This window comes from Vigna umbellata, chromosome 5 (assembly GCF_029865625.1).
Source record: "Vigna umbellata cultivar VRB3 chromosome 5, Vumbellata_1.0, whole genome shotgun sequence".
In the NCBI taxonomy this organism is placed as follows: Eukaryota; Viridiplantae; Streptophyta; class Magnoliopsida; order Fabales; family Fabaceae; genus Vigna; species Vigna umbellata.
In genome coordinates, this window is record NC_142169.1 from 52,706,249 (window position 1) to 52,728,230 (window position 21,982).

General features: G+C 31.2%; 1 protein-coding gene across 1 annotated transcript; it reads left to right on the top strand.

Annotated features, from left to right (window-relative positions):
- The first annotated feature begins 2,423 nt into the window (after window positions 1–2,423).
- On the top strand, window positions 2,424–10,001 carry LOC124845827 (glycerophosphodiester phosphodiesterase GDPDL3-like). The gene is made up of 9 exons (XM_088116793.1): window positions 2,424–2,676; window positions 3,731–4,027; window positions 5,480–5,601; window positions 5,675–6,179; window positions 6,671–6,709; window positions 6,859–7,143; window positions 7,882–8,024; window positions 8,562–9,045; window positions 9,334–10,001. The coding sequence occupies exons 1-9, from the start codon at window positions 2,424–2,426 to the stop codon at window positions 9,624–9,626; spliced, it is 2,421 nt and encodes an 806-aa protein (XP_087972919.1). The 3' UTR covers window positions 9,627–10,001.
- Window positions 10,002–21,982: the final 11,981 nt, after the last annotated feature.

Sequence of the window (21,982 nt, forward strand, 5' to 3'; positions counted from 1 at the left end):
GCTCGTAGAATTCTTTCTTGTTTGAATTGTGATTAAATAATGAACTCACTTTAACAACAACTAACCATTTAAACTTCAAAAAATTATTATAATTTTAAAATAACTCAATTAGTTCAAATTGAAAACAAATAATTAAATATTATAACTAATGGCCCATACTACTTAATCCATTATTGTTGCCAACATTTAAAATTGACTAGATGAAGAATATCTGTTTCACTTGAAAGAAAATCTTATTATTTATTCAAAATAAAGCTATAAGCAACATTTATTAAGTAGATTATTTAACATACACACGTATAATATAAATACAATTTTGAAAATCAAATAATAAAATAGATGAAATTGACAAATCAATAGTAAAATTGAAGGCAATTATTAATGTCAAGGTTTCAAATGAAATGACAATATGTATGTTTTAAATTTAGAATGATAGAATTCGTAAAGTTAAAAGTTTAGAAAAAAAACATTCGCAAAAAATATAAAGGTTTAGTCCTAAAATGTGTAAACCTAATGGATTTATATTAAATTTCACACTGGCTCTTTAGTAAAGATATTAAATATAAGATCCATTATTTACCAGATTTTGTATTAAAAGGAAAGAAAAGATCTAGTTCTTTTGATACAAACTGAAAATGAAAATCATATTTTAAAATCTCTCCCATTATAGACAAAAAATCACTGAGACCTACAAAAATTTATTTAAGAAATTAAAAAAAAATACCATCAGATTTGTATGGAAATTTATATATATATATATATATATATATATATACATATATATATATATATATACATATATATATATATATATATGTATGTATGTAATTATTATTTAGTCACTTTAAATGTTAAATAGGTGGTGTTAAATCATGTTTTTAAGTATTTTTTTGGTTTATAGATTTTATGCTGTACATGGAATGGAGAAACCTTAGAAAAAGAAAAAAATAGTGCAAGATTTTAAAGGAGAAATATTGAATTTGAATTCTGTACTGAATTTTATGCGTTGTTACTCTACTGATTTTTAAAATATATTAATGGACACTGATTTCAAAATTTCAAAAATATATTAAATTTTTTTTAAAATATCATCATCAATGTATTTTTATTGTTCAATTGAAGGCATAAAAAAAACTCAGCAAAAAATCTGATTTCGAAATACTCCAATATGAGCTAAAGTTACTTTTATCATTAAATATTTTTTTTCTCTTTAAATTCATTGTTAAGTTATAAGTTTTATTAATGTATATTATTATTTCTATAAAATCGTGCATAATCTTAACATATTAATTTAATGATGATTAATAAATTTAATATTTTTCTTTAACATGGCAATTAAGTATTAGAAGAATAAATTTAGTACTCATTAATTTCTAATGGTAAATAATTTATCATTTCTATAAAAGTTATACTTATTCTGAAAAAGGATATAAACTTTTCGAGCACGCATACACCAAAACGAGCATCCAGACAGAACAAACAAAATTAGTTTTTATTCATAACAACTGGTTTTAGAAAATAAATATGGCTGAATGTTATAATTTTTAAAATACTATTTTCAATAAATAAATGTATATATTATGTTCAGTTTACACCATATGCCAGTTGTCATAATTATTAAAGGAAAATGTTATTTGGACAACAAAAGTTTGACACAATTTTGACAACGGCGACGTGGCAGCTGTGCATTGGCTCAGTGAACCGGGGTGAGGGGTATTTTGGGTTTTTTCTGGTTTGTTTTCAATTCACTGAGCCAATGCACAGCTGCCACGTCGCCGTTGTCAAAATTGTGTCAAACTTTTGTTGTCCAAATAACATTTTCCATTATTAAATTAATTATTAAATATGATAGTCCATTATATCAATTTACTCCAACCAAAAAGAGTTTAAGGGAAAAACAAACTATACAACAAATGGCATTGTTCATAATCAGATTTCATAAAATTAACTGGTGTAACGTAAACATATTTTAATCTTATATATGTATTTTGTTGTAAAATATTATACCATTAATCCGTTAAAAATCAATTTTAATATATTGATAAATAATTATTATCAATATGAATAGACTCATTAATACAAAGTTATTTGTGATTGAATAATAGGAAAAATTAAAAAAAATTACAATGGGAATATAATTTTTAAAACAATTTGTTGATGCTATTTATTTATTTTTTTCATTTGCTTTTCAACGTCACTATGTTAATAAATTTATACAGTTTCTTATCAAATAAGTTTACACACATATATGTATGTATTACCTTTCAATAAATTTCATTAAAAGTTAAATATTTTTGTAAACCTTGTTTCAAATTTCATTGTTTTTACTTTTTAATAATTAATAATTATAGAAGAGGTTGTTAGACATTGTAATGATAATAATAACACTAGTCTTCCCAAATTAAGTGGGTCCCACTCAGCAAATGCAACACTTCTCTCTTTTTCTGTATATAACAAGGCATAGTACTCACGTTAAGGTGGCCAAATCACTGGACTTTTTCTCCTGCAGGGATAGTCGGAACTTCGCCGGAAACTCAAACTTCGCCGGAATGTGGAACTCACGCGCTATTCTCTGTTTACTCTCTCTGATGCATTCTCTTCTTCTTCTTCTTCATTCGGTGCTGCCTCTGGTCTCTGCTCAAGGATCCAAAACCACCTCTTGGAACACTCTCTCTGGTTCGTCTCTCGTTTCGCTCTTCTTTCTCTTTCTTTGCTTCTGCATGTGGTTCTGAGGAAATGCTTAAAAAAAATTGAAATCAGTTAAATTTGTTCTTCATCGTCGAGTTCTTGTTAATTCCAAAATTAAGTGTGCATTTGTTGCTTATACTTTAATTGAAACTTTGTTGGTGAAAATGGAAGTAAAAGAGGCTGACGATTGAGATGTTGTGGTGTACTGTGTTCTGGTCCTTAGAAAATTGTATAGTTGTATTTGATGTTTTTATAATTAGAGTATGGAAATGGAAATTAGGAATCAACTTGTTGGAGTGATGTAGCTGAGTTGTTATCGGCAATCGATAAATCGGTTTTTGCATGTAGTTAAGGTGTTAGAAATTCAAAGTGAGTTGAAAGTTCCACATTGTATAAAAAATGAATAAGATAAATACTATGTAAGTAGAAGATCCGTAAACTTATTGGTTTAAAATTTTCAATTGAATGTTGTGTCAATATGTTATCCTGGTATCGTATATAGATTCATTCATGATTGATTGGTGTTGAATTTCCTCAATGTCTCTTCTCAAAAAACTAACACAAGGTTTTTGAACTGTGGTTACATTCATATTGGTAAATATTCTATTAAACCTTACATGTGATGAATGGAAAGTTCCAAAGTGTAGAGCAAATGGAAATTTGAGATATTTAATACTTTTTGTATATAGCCGAGTTATGAATTATCTAATATGAAGAGATTAAAAGAGAAATAGTTTGAGTTCTTCGTATGTAACAAAGGGAAATTAATTTACAGAGCATATTTTTTTGGTGAAATGGACTGTTTGTGAGTCGAGAAATTGAAGTCTTTGTATGGTTATAATGGAAAGGACTTCAACCATTGATAGAAGTCTAGATATAATTAGATGTTAGAGCCTTCTTCCTCGCATAAATTAAGAAGCCACTGTTTGAATAGCATTTGACATGTACTTGAATGATTTATGGACACTTTTCCTTAGTTTTAGGAAAAACTTCTGCTCTGTACTTTGTGTCTTGAAACTCACTTGGATACTTTCTTTTGCAGGAAGTCCACCATTGGTCATAGCACGCGGAGGGTTTTCTGGGATATATCCTGACTCCAGTGACTTTGCATATAGTCTTGCTGCACAAACTAGTTTAGCAAACGTCATTCTATGGTGTGATGTGCAATTAACAAAAGATGGAGAGGGAATCTGCATTCCAAGCATCAAACTTGAAAATGCTACTGACATTGGTCATATTTCTCAATTCAAAAGTAACACTTATTCAGTTAATGGTGTACAAACCAGTGGCTATTTTTCTGTCGACTACACCCTAAAGGAGCTGCTTTCGAATGTCCTTTGTAAGTTCAACTTATGTTATAGATGTAATTTTATTGTTACATACTTTCAGTAATTGATGGATTAACTGATTCGTTTCTTATACATAGATGTTTTATAATAATTTTAGAAGTTAACAGTAAAAATCATTTTCATTTAAGTTTGTGATTCTTGTTAAGATTTACAGAAGGATCTACGAACATACAACACAGAATTCTTTTGTGTGAACCAAATCTAAGAACTATTAGAGTATGATCATCTATTCACTGAGAGCAGGACAAGCTCTCTATAAACTCCTGTTATAGGTACAAGAAACTCCATTACTAACAAAGACTGTTGACAGCTGTCACTAACAGCTGTGTGGTACACCCATACCCTTTCTAATACATATACACTAGCACTTATTGAGAGGGTTGGATGATATAAGTGGAGAAGAAGAGCAAGACAACCCTGAGGTTCACATTTGTGAATCTTGGACTTCCGAACCTTGAAGATAGTGCTGCGCACCCATTCAGAAACTAGGATACTCTAGTTCTACTTTCCTCTCTAAGAAACTCTGGTACAGTAGGAACGTCCAGACTTGTGACACAAATGAAAGAAAACATGGTTCCATGGATTTAATAACTATGAATATCCAAACAACACACCAAATAAGCTAAATGGAGGTGCCAAAATAGTATACTCGGTAATCACACTTCCAAATTACGAGATACTGTACGGCCAAACATCATAGTGTACAAAACTGGAACGAAATATGCCTCTCAAATTTTAAAACAGATAATTCCTGCTAATTTAAGGTCCATTTAATATATATAAACCTTAAATTAAAATTATACCTGATTTTGTTTGCTCTACTGTTCTTAAGCCATGTTTAATTAGATTGTTTGCAGAAGGTATCAAAGGTTATGCCCAGGCAAGTACGAAATTTATGACAGTGAAGTTTATTCTTATTTCTTTTATTGACCAAGCTACCCTCTACTCATTTGGGCTATCCCCTTTAAGTCAGTTCTCTCAAGCATGTGACCTATCTTCAATTACTTTTATGTTGATAATTATTATTTTGATAATGCAATTTCTTTGCATCTTATACATTTAAGACTAGCTATTTTCACATTATAATAGATTGTTTTGTGAGTCATGTATAATGTCTAGCAGTATAAATCAAGACTTTGGAGGCCCTGAGTTATAGATATACCCATATTTTGGTATTATGCATTGAGTATATTATATGGGTTATGATGATGATAAACACAACAACTAATCTTTTGATAGTTTTAAGCCCAAGTCTCTTTTTCAACCTTTATAATCAACTGAGATTTTCAACAATGTTCTTTGAAACAGCTTACAGTTGCATACCTGTTAATTAATTGTGTATATACTTTATGTTAGACACTAATATTATCTATATTTTACATGTCAGTTACACATACACACACACACACATACATACATACTAATTGCTGGGTACTGAACAGTGATTCAGGGAGATTATACTCGAACAAGCAGGTTTGATGGCAGTAGTTGTCGAATTCTTACTGTGAATGATTTGCTTAGAAGGGAAGCTCCAAACCCACCAGGATTGTGGTTGAATATTCAGGTATAATGCATTTTCATCACCCAGTATTCTAGTTTTCCAGAACTAAGACCCTTCTTTTTCTGATATTTTGCAGCATGATGCATTCTATGCACAACACAATTTGAGTATGAAAAATTTTGTACTTACTGTTTCTAGAACAGTAAATGTCAGTTATATCTCATCACCTGAAGCTAGTTTCCTGAGAAGTTTAAGGGCACACGTCAACCCAAGCAAAACAAAACTGGTCTTTAGGTTTCTGGAGAAAGATAAAGTAGATCCATCAACCAATCAGACTTATGGTTCGCTGTTAAAAAATTTAACATCTATCAAGACATTTGCTTCAGGAATACTTGTTCCCAAATTGTACATATGGCCTGTAGATCCATCAAGTCGTTATATATTACCACATACATCTTTGGTCTCTGATGCGCACAAAGTGGGACTGGAAGTCTTTGCCTCAGATTTTATGAATGATATCCCAATCAGCTATAATTACAGTTATGACCCTGTTGCTGAGTACCTCAATTTCATTGACAATGGAAACTTCTCTGTTGATGGTCTGCTGTCTGATTTCCCCTTAACTCCATCTGAAACTATAGGTAAGTGAGGTCTTTCTTCATTTTGTTAGAATGTCCTTCAATAATATAATGTGCATTTGAACTTATCAAATCTCCTTTCCAATCAGCATTTTTTTTTTCTACTGAGAAGCTGTATTTGTTCATTGCAATGGAGTTGATGCAGCTATGGTCCCTGTTACTAGTGTACTGCATACCTTGTGTACTAAGCATTTTTTATGAATAACCCTAAACGAGTTTCTCTGGCATTTGTGTGCTATTTTACTATGTAAATTTCTTACTGAATTAGCACAAATATAGATATTTTTCCTCTTAAGAATTGCATGCTATTTTCTTTCCAAATTGAAAATTACATTATCGATTTTTTCTAAAAATTTGTATGTACTTCATTGCTTGATTTTAGTTCATGCGGATTCCACATTGCAATAACACCACACTAACTTCAGAATGCATGTAGGCGTGAGTATAAAATTTCCCCCCTTAAATGAGTATTGATTTCTATTCTTCTTATGCAGACTGCTTTGCTCACATAGGCCTCAATGCTCCAAGGAAAGGTGCGTTAAAAGCAATGCTTTTATGCTTCTATGATTGTGTACTCATCTTGTTATTTAGTGTATACATGATCAATTCATTTCATAATACCTCTATGCTTGTGCAACTACATCATCGTTAACCACATACATTCATTCTGATCATGTTTCAGTTAACACTTTGGTTATTTCAAAATATGGAGCAAGTGGAGACTATCCTCCTTGTACCGACTTAGCATATGAGAAGGCTATTTCAGATGGTGTGGATGTTCTTGACTGTCCTGTTCAAATGTCCAAGGATGGGATACCTTTTTGCTTAAGCTCTATTGATCTTATAGAGAGCACAAATGTTGCTCAATCAAGTTTCAGCAGACTTGGCAAAACTATCCCAGAGATCAAATCTGGCAATGGAATATTTACATTCGACTTGGCATGGGATGATATAAAAAGCTTGAGCCGTAAGTCAAATGGTCCAATACTATTCATTCAGTTCATTTACATGCAAGACTATCAATTTGAAAGAAAACTCAGAAATGATAGAAGTATTAGTAATTAGAAACCGAAGAATATTTTTTTGTTAGTTTTGAATATCTGAATAACTACAATAGTTATACTAGTTAAAACTGTAATATAGTTGTAACTGTCTAACCAATGACAGCTGTTGTAACAATCTAACAGCTGTAACTACCAGAACAAGATACAACCTATTTACAATATTATACACAAGACAGAATATTTGAGAAGAGTATTCTCTTACAAAGATCTATCCAACAATAAATGATATATACCTTAAATAAGTGGAAACTCATGTGGAATGAGATACACATCCACTATACAGACAAATAATACGTTAGGAATAATTGAGACGAAAGTAACATTATTGCTTCTCTGTACAGCATAATCAATCTTACAGATATATTATCATAATTTTTTTTGGTGTTTTTATTTGTGTAAAGATATTCCTTAAAGCTGGATATGGACCTGAAGGAGGTGCACGAAATCATGCTCTGACAAATCCCGGAGTTATTTATAGCTTCTCGGAAAAATAGCATGAAAATTTTTATTCAATTTGCCCTCACTTTAATTTTCATTTTGTGCTTCAATAACCTCTGTTAATGTATTTATGTATTTCAAAAATATGAAAAAAATATATACAAATACTTGACGTCTGTGTTTTTTGTTCTTTTTCCCTGCAGCCTTAATGTTGAACCCATATTCTAATAACAACTTGTATAGGAACCCAGAATACAACAAGAAGGGTCAATTTTTAACACTGTCAGATTTCTTGAACTTGACAAAAGCTCACACTTCCACACTAAATGTTATGATCATCATTGAGGTGTGCTCTGCTTATGCCTGTTATTTCAGTTTTCTATTCATTCCTTAGTTGTAGATTATGTGAACATGTAATGAGTGTAAGCCATACGGTAAAACTTAAAAAATGACTTTTTTTATTCATGAGGGGCATTTATATAATCCTTGTAAAATCCCAAGGCAACATTGAGAAGGGAGTCAAGCAATTATTGGGACACAGAAGCATTACTAGATGTAATTAGCATCACATGCAACTATAAATCATCATTGCTTCTTGATATAAGCATGTAATAAACCTGGTGCCCTGTTTGACTTTCTTCTTAAGTACGAACTTCAAAGAGACAACCTTGAGCCCTGCACTCATTCCCTAATCCAATTCCCCATCCAAATCACATTAGGGATCTCAAATCACTAAGAGAGAGTGAGGGAAAGAGAGAGTTGTGTGGTTTCTATTTTTTAAGTATGAAAGATAATAAGTGTTTTTAGCGTGACATAATGAATTTCTTTCTATAAATTTATTTTCTCTTATTTTATTGAAATTATTTTGTTTACTCATTGTCAGAATGCAGCCTATCTTGCAAGGAATCAAAACTTAAGTGTGACTGATGCAGTCATTGATACTTTGAGCAAATCAGGTTATGATAAACCAGGTGCTCCAAAAGTTATGATTCAATCCACTAATAGTTCTGTGCTATTGAAATTCAAAGAGAAAGCCAAATATGAGCTTGTCTACAAGATTGACGAGATAGTTGGTGGTGCTGTTGATTCAGCTATTTCGGATATCAAAAGATTTGCTCATTCTGTGGTTGTCAAAAAGGCATCTGTATATCCTGTTAGTGAATTATTCCTGATTGCCTCTACAAAGATTGTATCAAAGTTCAAAGCTTCCAATCTCTCAGTTTACGTGGAAACATTCAGCAATGAGTTTGTATCTCAGGCATGGGATTTCTTGTCAGATGCATATGTGGAGATCAACACATTTGTTCAAGATGCTGAAATTGACGGTGTCATCACAGACTTTCCAAAAACAGCTAATAGATATAGAAGTGAGTGCATACAAAACCTTTATTTCCTGTTCGTGGAACTAAAGGTGCAACTTCGGCACTATTTGGTTTTGATATTTTCTGTTTAATCACTCTAGGGTTTAGGCACTTCTTGCTTCTAGTTCTCTTCCGTAATTCATTTTAAGTTTGTAATTTTCCCTCACAACTCCTTCTAGTTCACTTTCCATCATAATTTTGACGGGTTCTCAAATTGTTTTCATAGCAAATTCAGGACTACAATGAAGTCTTCCCATCTGATTACTGATATTATTGTTCCTCATCCTGACACAGGGAACAAATGCTTAAATTTGGGCGATAAGACACCTCTTTACATGGAACCCGTTGCAGTAGGTGGCCTTTTGCAAGGCATGGATAAATCTCTCTTGCCACCAGCTATGGCTCCAGCCCCTCTCCTGACTGAAGATGAAGTGACAGAACCCCCTTTGCCTCCACTTTCTAAAATTTCGCCATCAAGCCCTATTTCTGGACCAGGAGCACCACCACCGCGAAATGCACAGGCTAAGGTCACTGTCTGCATCTTTTTATCCACTCTGACATTGCTTGTAGCTTCTCTTATGCTTTAGGTGATGCTGCACGCTTCCTAATTCCCGGTGGAAAAAAAAAACAAAATAAAAATAAAATTTGAAAGAAAGGGTTGGTTATGCTGGATGTAGCCCTCTAGTTCCCCTATTTCTTTCTTGGTTAAGCAGAATGAAGCTTTTGTTTTCAGACTGCTTGTATAGTCCTGATTTCTTACTTGTAGCGGTAAATTATTTCCATTAGCTGTTGTAGTTAGGTTTATTCCCCTTCTCCTTTTTCTTCCTGTTGTAGCAGTAGCATATGGAGTAGGAAACAGCTTTTGGGAATTAGGAAATCTGATTATGGTCAATCTTTGGCTGGTGTTGGAAACTATGTTTTCTACAATAGTTATTGATTCTAAAGAGACATATATTATTAAATACTGGGAGTAATTTCTGCTGGATTGTAGAAAACCTGTCATCGTGTCTCGGCATGATCTCTGAGAATTAAGACGTGTAAGAGTAAATTGTACTTACTAACCTATACTGTCCCACCCTTCTTATCTGTGTATCAAAGGAGAAAGAAGAGTCTTAACCTTCGAATCACGTCACCGAGTCAGATCACTAGTTTTCTTTAAGAAATTTGACTAGTCATCTTAGGTGGAGTTTCTTTTCTCAATCACGTCTTTTTATTTAGTGTATAAGGAGCTCAAGTCTATACTGCTTAGACCAGATTTGTTGCCAACACTATTTTCATTAATTATTTAGTTATTGAAACATGAATTGTTTAAGCAAATCGAGCTCTTAGCCTACCACATTTCTCGCATTAGAATATAAACCTCTTGGATAAAGGAAATATCTAATATGACTGTTTTTACTTCTTGAAAAATTATTTATTAGTTTTAAATTACTGACATTTTTTATTGTTTTTAATAAAATTTCATGTTAAAAGTAAGTGATTAAATGAAAATGTAAAGATAACATAGTGACTAAAAATATATACTTATCTTAATTTAAAATAATGTTATTTTAATTAGATCAATTTTTCATTTTAATATTAAGCTAATTATAGTTAGCTATAATACTAAAATTGACTATTAGAAAATATAAGGAATTTAGGGTGATCATGGATTCCCAATCCTATCTAATAAAATACATTAGATCTACAATATATAGATATATTTTAATTAAATCAAATTGATTTGAATTTTTCCAAAACAATTTAAATTAAATAAAATCTAGATTATATTCACTTGCATAGTTAGATTGAATTTGATGTGGAATCAGCATGAGATCAATCTTGATTTGATGTATTGGTTGAACTCAAACATGTTGTTAAAGTCAAAGACTTTACATAAACTCCATGTAATATCGAATAATAAATTTGTAAGAATTTTACTTTAGATAAAAAATATTAAAATATTCATAAATAATATAATAATTTATTATTATATGATATTATAAATAAATTTTTATATATTTTTTAATGAAATATTATTATTATTAGTTGATCATATTATATATTTTTAATACTTTTTATATTTTTTATATTTTCCCAACTATCTTTTATAATAAATTTAATTAATAATACATATCATAATTAATATAAGAAAAGTGATTGAACTTATTTAATATAACATAAATAAAACATGAGATCCAAAAATTTAAGAAATTTAATTAATAATACATATCATAATTAATATAAGAAAAGTGATTGAACTTATTTAATATAATAAATAAAACATGAGATCCAAAAATTTAAGGCCGAAAGGCGAGTAAGAACCCTATTCTACACATAAATTTCATCTCTCGTTATTCCATACATTTATTAGTGTAGTAAGAAAGTAGTACATGAATGTTGCATACCACGAACACCACCGCAAGCATCACTATGACCACAAATGCCACAATAAACATGATCATCCACAAATGCGATTACGAATATGACCACTAATGATGATGTAGTGGCAACCAACAACCTGCGACCACGAATAACATGAACAAAACCCTAGCACGAGTAAAAACATATATATGAGTCTACTGAATTTGTTCTAAAAGAGTTTACTTTCAAGTTAACTTGTTTAGGATGAGTGGAAACGTCAAACAAGTTAACGAGTTAATTCATGAGTTTGATAACCATGAACATGAACTAACTTGACTTGACCTGACATAACTTGATCCCTTTTGATCCCACTTGATCCTAGCTTCACTTGGAACCCTTTGGACTCCCTTCAATCAAGGCAAAATCTAACCTAATATTGCTTAGACTCAACTTGACTTAGGTCTAACACAACTTGATTGAACATGATGAGATTAGACCAACTTGGCTTAACTTAACTCGACTCAACTTAACTTGGAATCAATGAACTCAACTTGACATAGCCATAATCTGATGTGAGCCCAATGTCTCAGCCCAACACAAGCCAACTCAACTTAGCTTGACCACTTAGGCCTGACTTAATTAGACTTAGCTCGACTCGAGCCTAGTCCAACTAAGTTGAATTTTGGCTAGAATGTTGTTCAATAATGTTTTGATTTAGATGTTAATTTCTTTGTTTAACCAATTACATAGGTTAAACTTTAATTTCCAACTATTATATTTATAATAATGATTGGTGAGCTATAAATAGATGAGTCCAGTTAAAACACTTCGATTGTACTGTGATAAGTATTTAAAATAAATTGAGATAACAAAATATTCATATGTGAATCAACACATCAGTTCGTGGTAGGTAGAACCAGGTTACAAAATTTATGGCTCACAAAAAAATAAGTCCAGTTAAGTTGACTCATGTTTAGTTGAACTCGTATTATGTCAATCTATGTAGGTCGAATTGGCTCACCTTAACACATTTTCTTAACTCAAACCTAATATGACCGAGTGTTACTTACTTTGATCTAATTTGACCTAACATATTATAATTTGAAATGATCTAGACACACCTTGATTTTGTTTCAAAATCCAAAAAAAAAATATCCAATTTAAATCTAATTAAATGGATTAGACTTAAAATTAAAACAATATAAATTTATACTTTAAATAAATATATTTAACGAAACTTAAAGTACTATAAATTCAAATAATTATAGATTGAATTGGATATGATTTTTTTTCTTACCTTTAGTATTTAAGTGCTTCTCACTTAGTTAAACTAAGCAAGGTGAAAATGCAATTCAAAGTAACCTTTCAAAGGTTGAACCTTCAATTTGTCCTAGTGAATATATTTGGTTAGATTGTTGCAAGATATGTTTTCATGTTTTCTTTTTTAATTTTGTTAAAGAGATTAGCACAAAGTATTATATTTCCTAACTATGTCTTTTGATAAAAACAAAATGGAAAAATAATTGATTCAGTAGAACAAGTATTATTGTACAATAAGAAAGAAAATAACTTATTGTATTTCGTATTTAGTATAACAAGAAAGAAAATACAATTTAGTACAATAACCTTTGTTTTGCTAGTTTTATTTTAAGTTTGTTAATGGTTAATATAATTGAGCATGTATTTCATCTATAGAAATTGGCAAATATATTTATTAAAGGGAAAATGAACATTAATATTCAATCAATCTTGAAAAAATCATTAAGAATTTTAAATTTATTAGCAAAAAGCAAAGGTAAAAAACATTTGTGTAATTACCTTAAGTATTAATAGTGTTTAAACAAAATTAACATAATTAAATTTTTTTGTCCTAAAGTGACTATTTACAAAATAAAATTACATAGAAGTTGAAATGTTTTATAAAAAATTGAAATGCTTATTATTGTCATCTGAGGTCTTATACCTACTGAGTATCTTTACACCACTATTGAGAGTCAAACTTTATATATGTATATACCAACACATATACAAGTATATTAGTGATTCATCCTAAATACATCACTCATGAAAGGCACAAATCATGCATACAACGTGTGATACATCTCAACATGAAATGTACATCTATTAAAGGCATATAATTCAATATTACCTCATATAACTCATATCATCAACATAACAGGTATAAAAGCATTAGGCAACATCACATCATCACACTGACATACATTAAGGACACATATACACTAACATACATGTTGCTTGAGTGATATCCAGTCTGAGAGTAATCCAAAACTGCAAAAACACAATATTTTAAAAGTTTTATCAACATTAACAATAATCTTATATGAGACGTCTTTTCCAAAATGAAATAGAGTATGGTTTTTTATTTAATTACTATTTAAGTGATAGTGAAATTATACTTGAATTGTGACAAAAGAGATATATGTAAACTTAAAGATTTGTGTGTATTACAATTTTTAACTTTTACTTTACAATCTCTATCTTCCTAATACTTAGAGAAGAAGAAGGAATTTTATTTATTTATTATTTGTTCTTTTATATGGTTGGTGGAAACATTAATAAGAGGGTTGATATGTATGGTTGGGACAAATACAAAGTTACCACAATTGTTCCTTCTAGAATGGTTTATGCATATGAGGCAGATACCAAAGTAAGACGGTTGTAATTAGTGCAAAGAAAGGGTTTGGAACATTTGACGCTTCTATTTATTTAAAATGAGATTTTAGATTTTTGTTTTTCATACACAAACACTGAAATAGAGAAATGAGACCAATATAATGTAAACTCATAACATATAAAAAATAAGAAAAAGATTTTTAAATCCAAAAATTCATTATATCATACTTTATAAAGATTTAAATTAATTTTGTAGTGATCACTTGAGATAAATGAGTTTCACCATGCTTAATGAAATAATCTAAGAACGAATTATCTTAAGAAATATTTACTTATTTAAATCTTCAAAATCACACCTCTAACTATAATAATCAAAATCTTTATTTATTATAAATTTTATCATTCCACAATAATAAGTTAATTTATTGAAACCAAGTCATATAACACAACAAAGGGGCAAATATATAACTGAAGATAAATATAAATAAATAATTAATTAGGATCAATATGTAACTAGATATAAATATAAATAATGAATAAATATAATCAGTGTATAATTGTATATAAATATAAATGAATAGATAAATAGGATCACTGTGTAATATAAATATAAAGTGTTTTAAAAATGTGTACACATTAAATAATTTTATACTTTCATTTGAAGAGTGATGCTCCCTCCACCACTTTCATCTTCTCTCTACACCTCTCCAATTTTTTTAAATTCCAAATTTATCTTTTTTACTTTTTATTTTTTAAAACCCTAATCCCAATCCTCTCATTTCACTTTTCTTTTTACTCTCAGCAGCAAGCCCCCACCCCCCTTCCATTGTCACTTTCTCTCTTTCTCTTAATTTTCATTTCCGTTAACACAACATTTTTCATTTCCTTTCAAATTCTGCGAGATTCACGGAACACCTAGTGATCATTGAAGAGAAGTTAAGCTCCTGCGACCTAAACGATTTGATTTACAACGACAAGGGTTATCTCGTAGGGGTTTAGAGTTTCAAGTTTAAGCATAGATTTTCATGTTTAGTTATTTAAAGACAAGGAAGTGAGGAAGAAAGTTTTAGCACATTATATTATGGAATCATGATACTTCAAAACTCATCAAAAGTTATAAATATTTTAAATTTATACCATGCATAATTTGCTTTTTCTGTCAAATTTAGGTTTAACGAAAGTGGAAATTAAGAGAAAGAGAGAAAGTGATAGTGGGGGAGGGGGGGGGGGTGGGCTTGCTGCTGAGATTGAAAGAGAAAATGAAAGTGAGAGAGGATTGGAATTAGGGTTTTAAAAAATAAAAAGTAAAAGGTAAAAAGGGTAAATTTAAAATTTTTAAAAAATTGAAAAGGTGTAGGGAGAAGATGGGGTGAAGGAGGGAGCATCACTCCCATTTGAATAAACCCTTAGTTCAAATTTCGTCATCCTTCCATATACTTTAGCCCAATAACTCATTCAACAAAAGATTCATTATATAAACTAACCTAAAATGCAAACAATTCACATTTATCAAATCAAATTTTAAACATCAGTCCACATGGCTCAACCCAATTGTTGAAATAACTATTTGCCCAAAACACCTCAAACAACAAAATAAATATAAACTCTGCTTACCTCTAAGATTTTGCACCTATCATACTTATTATCAATCTCTTCTAACTATAACCATATCAAAATCTAATATCCTTAAGAATGACCACTTTTCATATCATACCATGTGTCATGTCAACATCTCTTTGACTTTCACCACCAGGATATTTTTCTCTATGTGAGTTAGATACTAGTAGGCTCAGGATATTCTTACTCACAGAATCCCCTTCAATACACTTTGACACACTAAACAATAGTATTTTCCCTTGAAAATAACTATTGGGTCTAAAACTTTACATCATCAAACCAAGCAAACTTCACAAAGTTATATATTTGCAAACCATAATCATTAACAAAAGCTTTCTAGCACAATAGATCCACTGTCCAACATGTTCTTACTACCGTCAGTGCCCGCATCACTACAACTATAGCGTCCAACGAGACTTGAATCACGCCCAACGGTAACAAGTCACTTTCTAAATTTTCAAAGAGGCACACAATGTTTAGATCCTAGCACCCAACGGTCGCATAAAGCAAAAAAAATGAGAAAGCAAGCCCAAAATTCAGGATTTTTGGAGATTCATAACTGTTTTCACATATGCTTATTTGAGTTTTTCTCAATTCTGATTCAAACAAACATATCAATCTCATTTGGAGATGACAATGGATAAGGTCAGACACACATAATGCTTACACCTGACCTGCAATAGAAAAATTCACTCATTACCTATCTTGTTACCCATCAAATACCCATTTAGAAAATATTCATGGATTTTTTAAAACCCGCAAGTATTCGTGAATACCCGCCAATATTTAGAAAGAGATATTTTATAAACTTTTAAAATAAAATCTAAATAAAATTACAAAAACTATAAAGTATAATATAAATTAAACTTTATAATAAAATATAAATTAAATTTTAAATATAATAAAATTTAACTTAATAAAATATAACTTCAATTTTAATTTTAAATTTTTGCGAGTAAAGAATACTTATGGGTCGGGTAGTATGATACTCGCACCTAACTTGGATATCCATGAGTATGAATCTTTTTGTCAACCCTAATCTCATTCAAACAAGCACACTTAACTACTGCCCATTAGTCTCATAAACAACTCTTTTATATGTACAACACTCAATTTAAACTATCAAAACACCATCATAAAACTCTCAAATTTGTTCTTATCCAACACAAATAAGCTTCCAATCTGTCCAACAACAACACTACTATCAATCTATCTTTAGCCTAGATTCAATGACAGTATCAATCACTAATAAACAAAAAGGCTTTTTAGGTATGTTACTTTAAGCTTTTTATGTCTACAAGTCAGACGAAAGACATAAATTTACGTCTAGTAGCTTAATAACATACATAAATTTATATTGTTGATTTTATAATATACGTAAATTTTTTATGTTTTATTTTCTCAGTTTTAGACATTTTATGTCTGTTGCAGGTCAAAAGTAATTGCGAAACTACAAAAAAAATATTTTTTAGAAGGGTTATTTTTCAGTATAAAGCCCGAAAAATTTTCAGCGATTTTGAACAAAACCGCCCCTAACATTTAAATTTTTTATTTTTAAAATAATTTTCTAGTAACCCTTAAATAATTCCCTTGTAAGCAATGGAGAGCTAAGTTCATTTTGTTGGGGAATGATGTAACTACAAAACTTTCTTGTAAATGCACTTGTGTTTAATGAATATAAGCTTCTTTCATTTATTGTGAGTGTTTATTTCCTTCTCTTAAAGCTTGTTGTGACTTGATCAACCATAGCATGATTCTTAGGTTTGCTTGATATTGGGAAGTATTGTGTGAACCTTGAACTGGAATAAACACCTAAAGGAAATTGTGTTTGGGGATAGAGCTTGGACCTTTAGTTGTCTTAAACCTCTAGTCTTAATGCAGATGAACTTGTTAGGCTACCAAGGGATTGAAATTTAATGAGTGAATCTAGGCTCTCTCTACCAAGGGATTGGGTTTGAGTAACGTAGTAAGTTGACATGAGCAGTTAAATGAAGAAGTAGCAATGTGCATTTGCATGAGAGTGTAGTAGGTAAAATCATTCTCCAACATCTCCATTCCATATCATCTTTAATCATTTAATTTCCAAGTGTTTTAATCCCAAGAAGTTCAATCTATCACTTATGCATTATCTTTATTTTCATTGCACTTAATTCACACTAAAAGGAATCATTCTTTAGTCTAAATTAGTTAGATAATTATACGATTGTAAAGTGTCATACGAGTCTCTTGGGATACGATATCCGGTCTTACCGATTTATTACTTAAAACGATTTGGTATGCTTGCCAATTAGTTAACACTGCTCACTAGTCAATTTTGTCTCAGGATACTCTAACAATACTTGTTATAACAACCAATGTTGATCCATCAGTCTTTCCCTTCCCCAATGAATTTTCTTTGTCATTTATTTTCTTCTTGCACACAACAAACTTCTTTTCTTTTTTGTATTTTCTTCAAATCATCTTCATCTACTCCTTCTAATGTTGAATTACAATCTCAGGTATCATATTTACTTGGTTTGTTTTTTTTAAGATTAACATGTTAGGTATCATATTTCTCACTTTTAAAATAAATTTTTCTGTTATAGAGGTATCTTCATTGACTTCTTCTAGTGTTGAATTACAATCTTAGCTTAATGAATATTTAATAAATATGTACTTGGTTTGCTCCTTTTAATATTAACATGTTAGGTCTCATATTTCTCACTTTTTAAATAAAATTTTCTGTTATAGGTATCTTCATTGACATCACAAGTCAATGAAATGAAGGCAATGATGATACTTTTGTTGCAAAATCATCAAGGCCCATTGCCTTGACAGTTTGCAGTATTTCAACGATCATCGGTAATAATTGTTAAATTTATTTGTATGATTTTTTTTAATATATTATCAACTAACTATGATGTTATATTGTAGGTATCTGATCAAGGGAGTGTGCCAAACAATGGATGTAATGAAGAAGAAGAAAATTAGATATTTTTATTGAATATCTTTGAGTCATATTGTTAGTATTGAACATTTGTATTGAATATATGTATTGAACATCTATATTGAACATATGTAATGAACTTCTTTCTTTTTAATTTTTATGTATGAACATTTAGCAGTATGAATGATATTAGATTGAGCAATTTAGTTTATTTTATACAATATTATTCAATGTTAACACTTTACTTTTGTGTGATTTTTAACCAATTTAGGCTTTATTCTTATATTATTTTTACTGTGAATAATTTTTGTCTTTATTATTTTTCGGGGCTGACTTGGCGCTCTAGTACTGTTGTCTCTAGTGTATGCAGGGCACAATCCATACTAGGAGCACATAATCTTCTGAACCTCTTCTCTTAGATCCTGAAGTTGATAGGACAACCCGAAAAAACAATAGTAGAAGAAGAGAGAACAAGGATTCAAGAGAAACTTCTCCCATACCTGTGATTCTTGAGCAACCCTTCATCCCTACATCTGATCAGGAAGTGGAGGATATGGTTGACAATCGGAATGGTAATGGTGATGGGCAAGCCAGACGCACCTTGGAGGACTACTCTACGTTCTCATGACCTCTCCACTTTAATAGCATTGCTCTGCCACGGGTCAATGCTACTGATGAGTGCATATTTATGCCCACATTTATGCTTTAAAATTCAAATTTTTGATGGGATAATTGTGCTTAAATGGTTGATTTTAAGTGAATTTGTGATGATTGGAATTGTTGGGTTTAGGAAATAAAGAGACGTAAAAAGTGAGTTTTAGCGCATAAGTTATTCTTAGATGTTCTAATGTTTATTTGTGCAGCTGAGAATATAAGTTTTATTGGTCCAAATGGCAATTCAAGGCCCAAAATCAGTTTTTATTTAGAAAATTTAGAAGGGGCTAAAGTGTAGATAGAAGAAATTTCAGGGCATTTGTGCAATTTTGAAAAGTCAGAAAAGCTAAAAGATAAAATTCAGTTGTTGAATTATTGTAATTTGGGAATATCAACAGAAAATATCTTCCAAATAATGTTATAATTATCTAAATCTTTTAGTTATGTGGAAGATATAAGATAAAAGATTTTGTCAACTGAATATTCAGAGTCCAAGCCCAATCAAGCCCTATATAAAGAGACCCAGGGGGGACTTCACTTAATTCATTCATTCACCACTTCTCTCTCTCTCTCTCTCTCTCTCTCTCTCTCTCTCTCTCTCTCTCTTATTTCATCTTGTCTTCAACTCCATTCATGGAGAGCTAAGCATCTAGGGCTATTCTGCTGTAATTCCATTATGGATTCTGAGGTTAGATTGAGTTAATGCAATTGTTTATTTTGATTATTGATTTAAGTTGTTATCTCTCTATATCTTTCATCTCTCTATCAAATTAAAAGCAAAGTTTTTTTCATCATAATGTATTTGAATCTACATGCATATTGATTATATGAGTTCTAGGGTTTCTAGTTTTAATTGAGAATCTACTTTGATTTAATTTAGGAACTTTCATATGATTAATTAGTTTTTACTATCAATTGAGAATGTACTTTGATTGGTAGTAATAATTTCAACTACAATCAATTGAGAATTTACTTTGATTGATTAGTTTTTAATTTGGTTAGGCGATTTAAGAATAGACATGATTAAACACAATAGGATTTGATTGAGAATGTACTTTGGTTGATTTATTGTGAATAATCTAGTAAGGTTTTGCATTTGATTGAGAATTTACCTTGGTTAAGTGCATGATCGCCCTCAAATTAATTAAGAATGTACTTTAATTAATTTGAAACTTAAATAATAATCAATTGAACAATTATCTGTGAATAACCAATGATGAATCTATCTTGGAAAAGCAGTGGAATTAGCCTATTTCATCATAACTGTTTTTAAGTTTCTTATTTATTCTTTAAACACTCTTCAATCATTACTTTTATTCATAAACATTGCATAACATTCATAAGAGTCAGATATTCGAAAGCAATTCCGTGTTCGTTGGGAGACGACTTAGGGTTACGTTAACCCTATCTACTTTCTTAAATACTACTTGGCAATATTGAAGTTGCCTTGAAAAGTAGTATTAATTTTATAGCCTCAACGACAGCGTATCAGCTACAAACATGGAGATGAAGCCTGCTCTCATCCACCTGGTGCAAAGTAATCAGTTTCATGGCCTATCGCATGAGAGTCCATTCAATAACATAACCAGCTTCCTTGAGATATGCAACACGGTGAAGATCCATGATGTACCTGATGAAGGTATAAGGCTCAGCCTGTTTCCATTCTCATTGGGAGGCAATGCCAAGGCATGACTCAATTCCTTTCCTCAAAACAACTTCACTACATGGGAGGATGTGGTGGCCAAATTCTGCAACAAATACTTCCCACAATCCAAAGTTAACAAGGGGAAATAGGAGATTTCATCTGTTCAGCAGGATGTTAGTGAAACTTTGAGTCAAGCTTGGGATATATTCAAGGGGCTATTGAGAAAGACACCTACTCATGGGTTTGATGAGCCTATAGTCTTGAATATGTTTTTGGGAGAATTGAGATCCCAAACCAAATTGATGTTGGATGCCTCGGTTGGAGGAAATATCCGATGGAAGACACTAGAAGAAGCCCATGAGCTAATTGAAAACATGGCTGCAAATGACAATGAATTGCAGAATGAAAGGACTCAACAAAAAGGTGTTTTTCAACTACCATCTTAGGACGCCTTGTTAGCTCAAACAAGATAATGACCCAACAACTTGAAGCTCTCATGAACAAACTATCTCAATTGTCGAAAGAGCTCCAAAATGTGTCACATGGGTAATACTTCCAAGGGTGTGAGTTGTGTGGTGGAGAACATACAAACGGTCAGTGTGCTATGCAGGCCAATACCCAAGAAGATGTGAACTACATGGGTAATCAAAACCGGCAAAGTAACTATAACCAAGGGTGGAGACCACACCCAAGCATGGGCCAAGGACAAGCTGAGCCATCAAACAGACCGCCACAACAACAATACCAACCACACCCTTCTCTATCAGAGAGGACCTCTAAGTTGGAGGACACTCTCTAACAATTCATGCAAGTGTTCATCTCCAACCACAAAAGTACCAAAGCTTCCATTAGAAATCTGGAGATCCAAGTTGGCCAACTGGCCAAGAAGCTAGAGGAGAAGTCTGAGAAGAATTTTGGAGCCAATACGGAAGCTAACCGCAAGGAAAAATGCAAGGTGATCACCACGAGAAGTGGTAAGGTGTTATTGAGTGGAGAGAAAAAGAACTTAAACGAGGGTGTTGAGAAAAAAGATGAAAATGAGAGAAAATATGAGAATGAGAGAGAAGAAAAGAATGAGAAAGAAATAAAAGAGTGTTGGAGAAGAGAAAAAGAGATAAGAGGGG

Coding starts and splice junctions, on each gene's coding strand:
- LOC124845827 (XM_088116793.1), top strand. CDS start 2,424: ATGCAACACTTCTCTCTTTTTCTGTATATAACAAGGCATAGTACTCAC. Junction 5,602..5,674: donor GATTGTGGTTGAATATTCAG/GTATAATGCATT, acceptor GATATTTTGCAG/CATGATGCATTCTATGCACA. Junction 6,710..6,858: donor CCTCAATGCTCCAAGGAAAG/GTGCGTTAAAAG, acceptor ATCATGTTTCAG/TTAACACTTTGGTTATTTCA.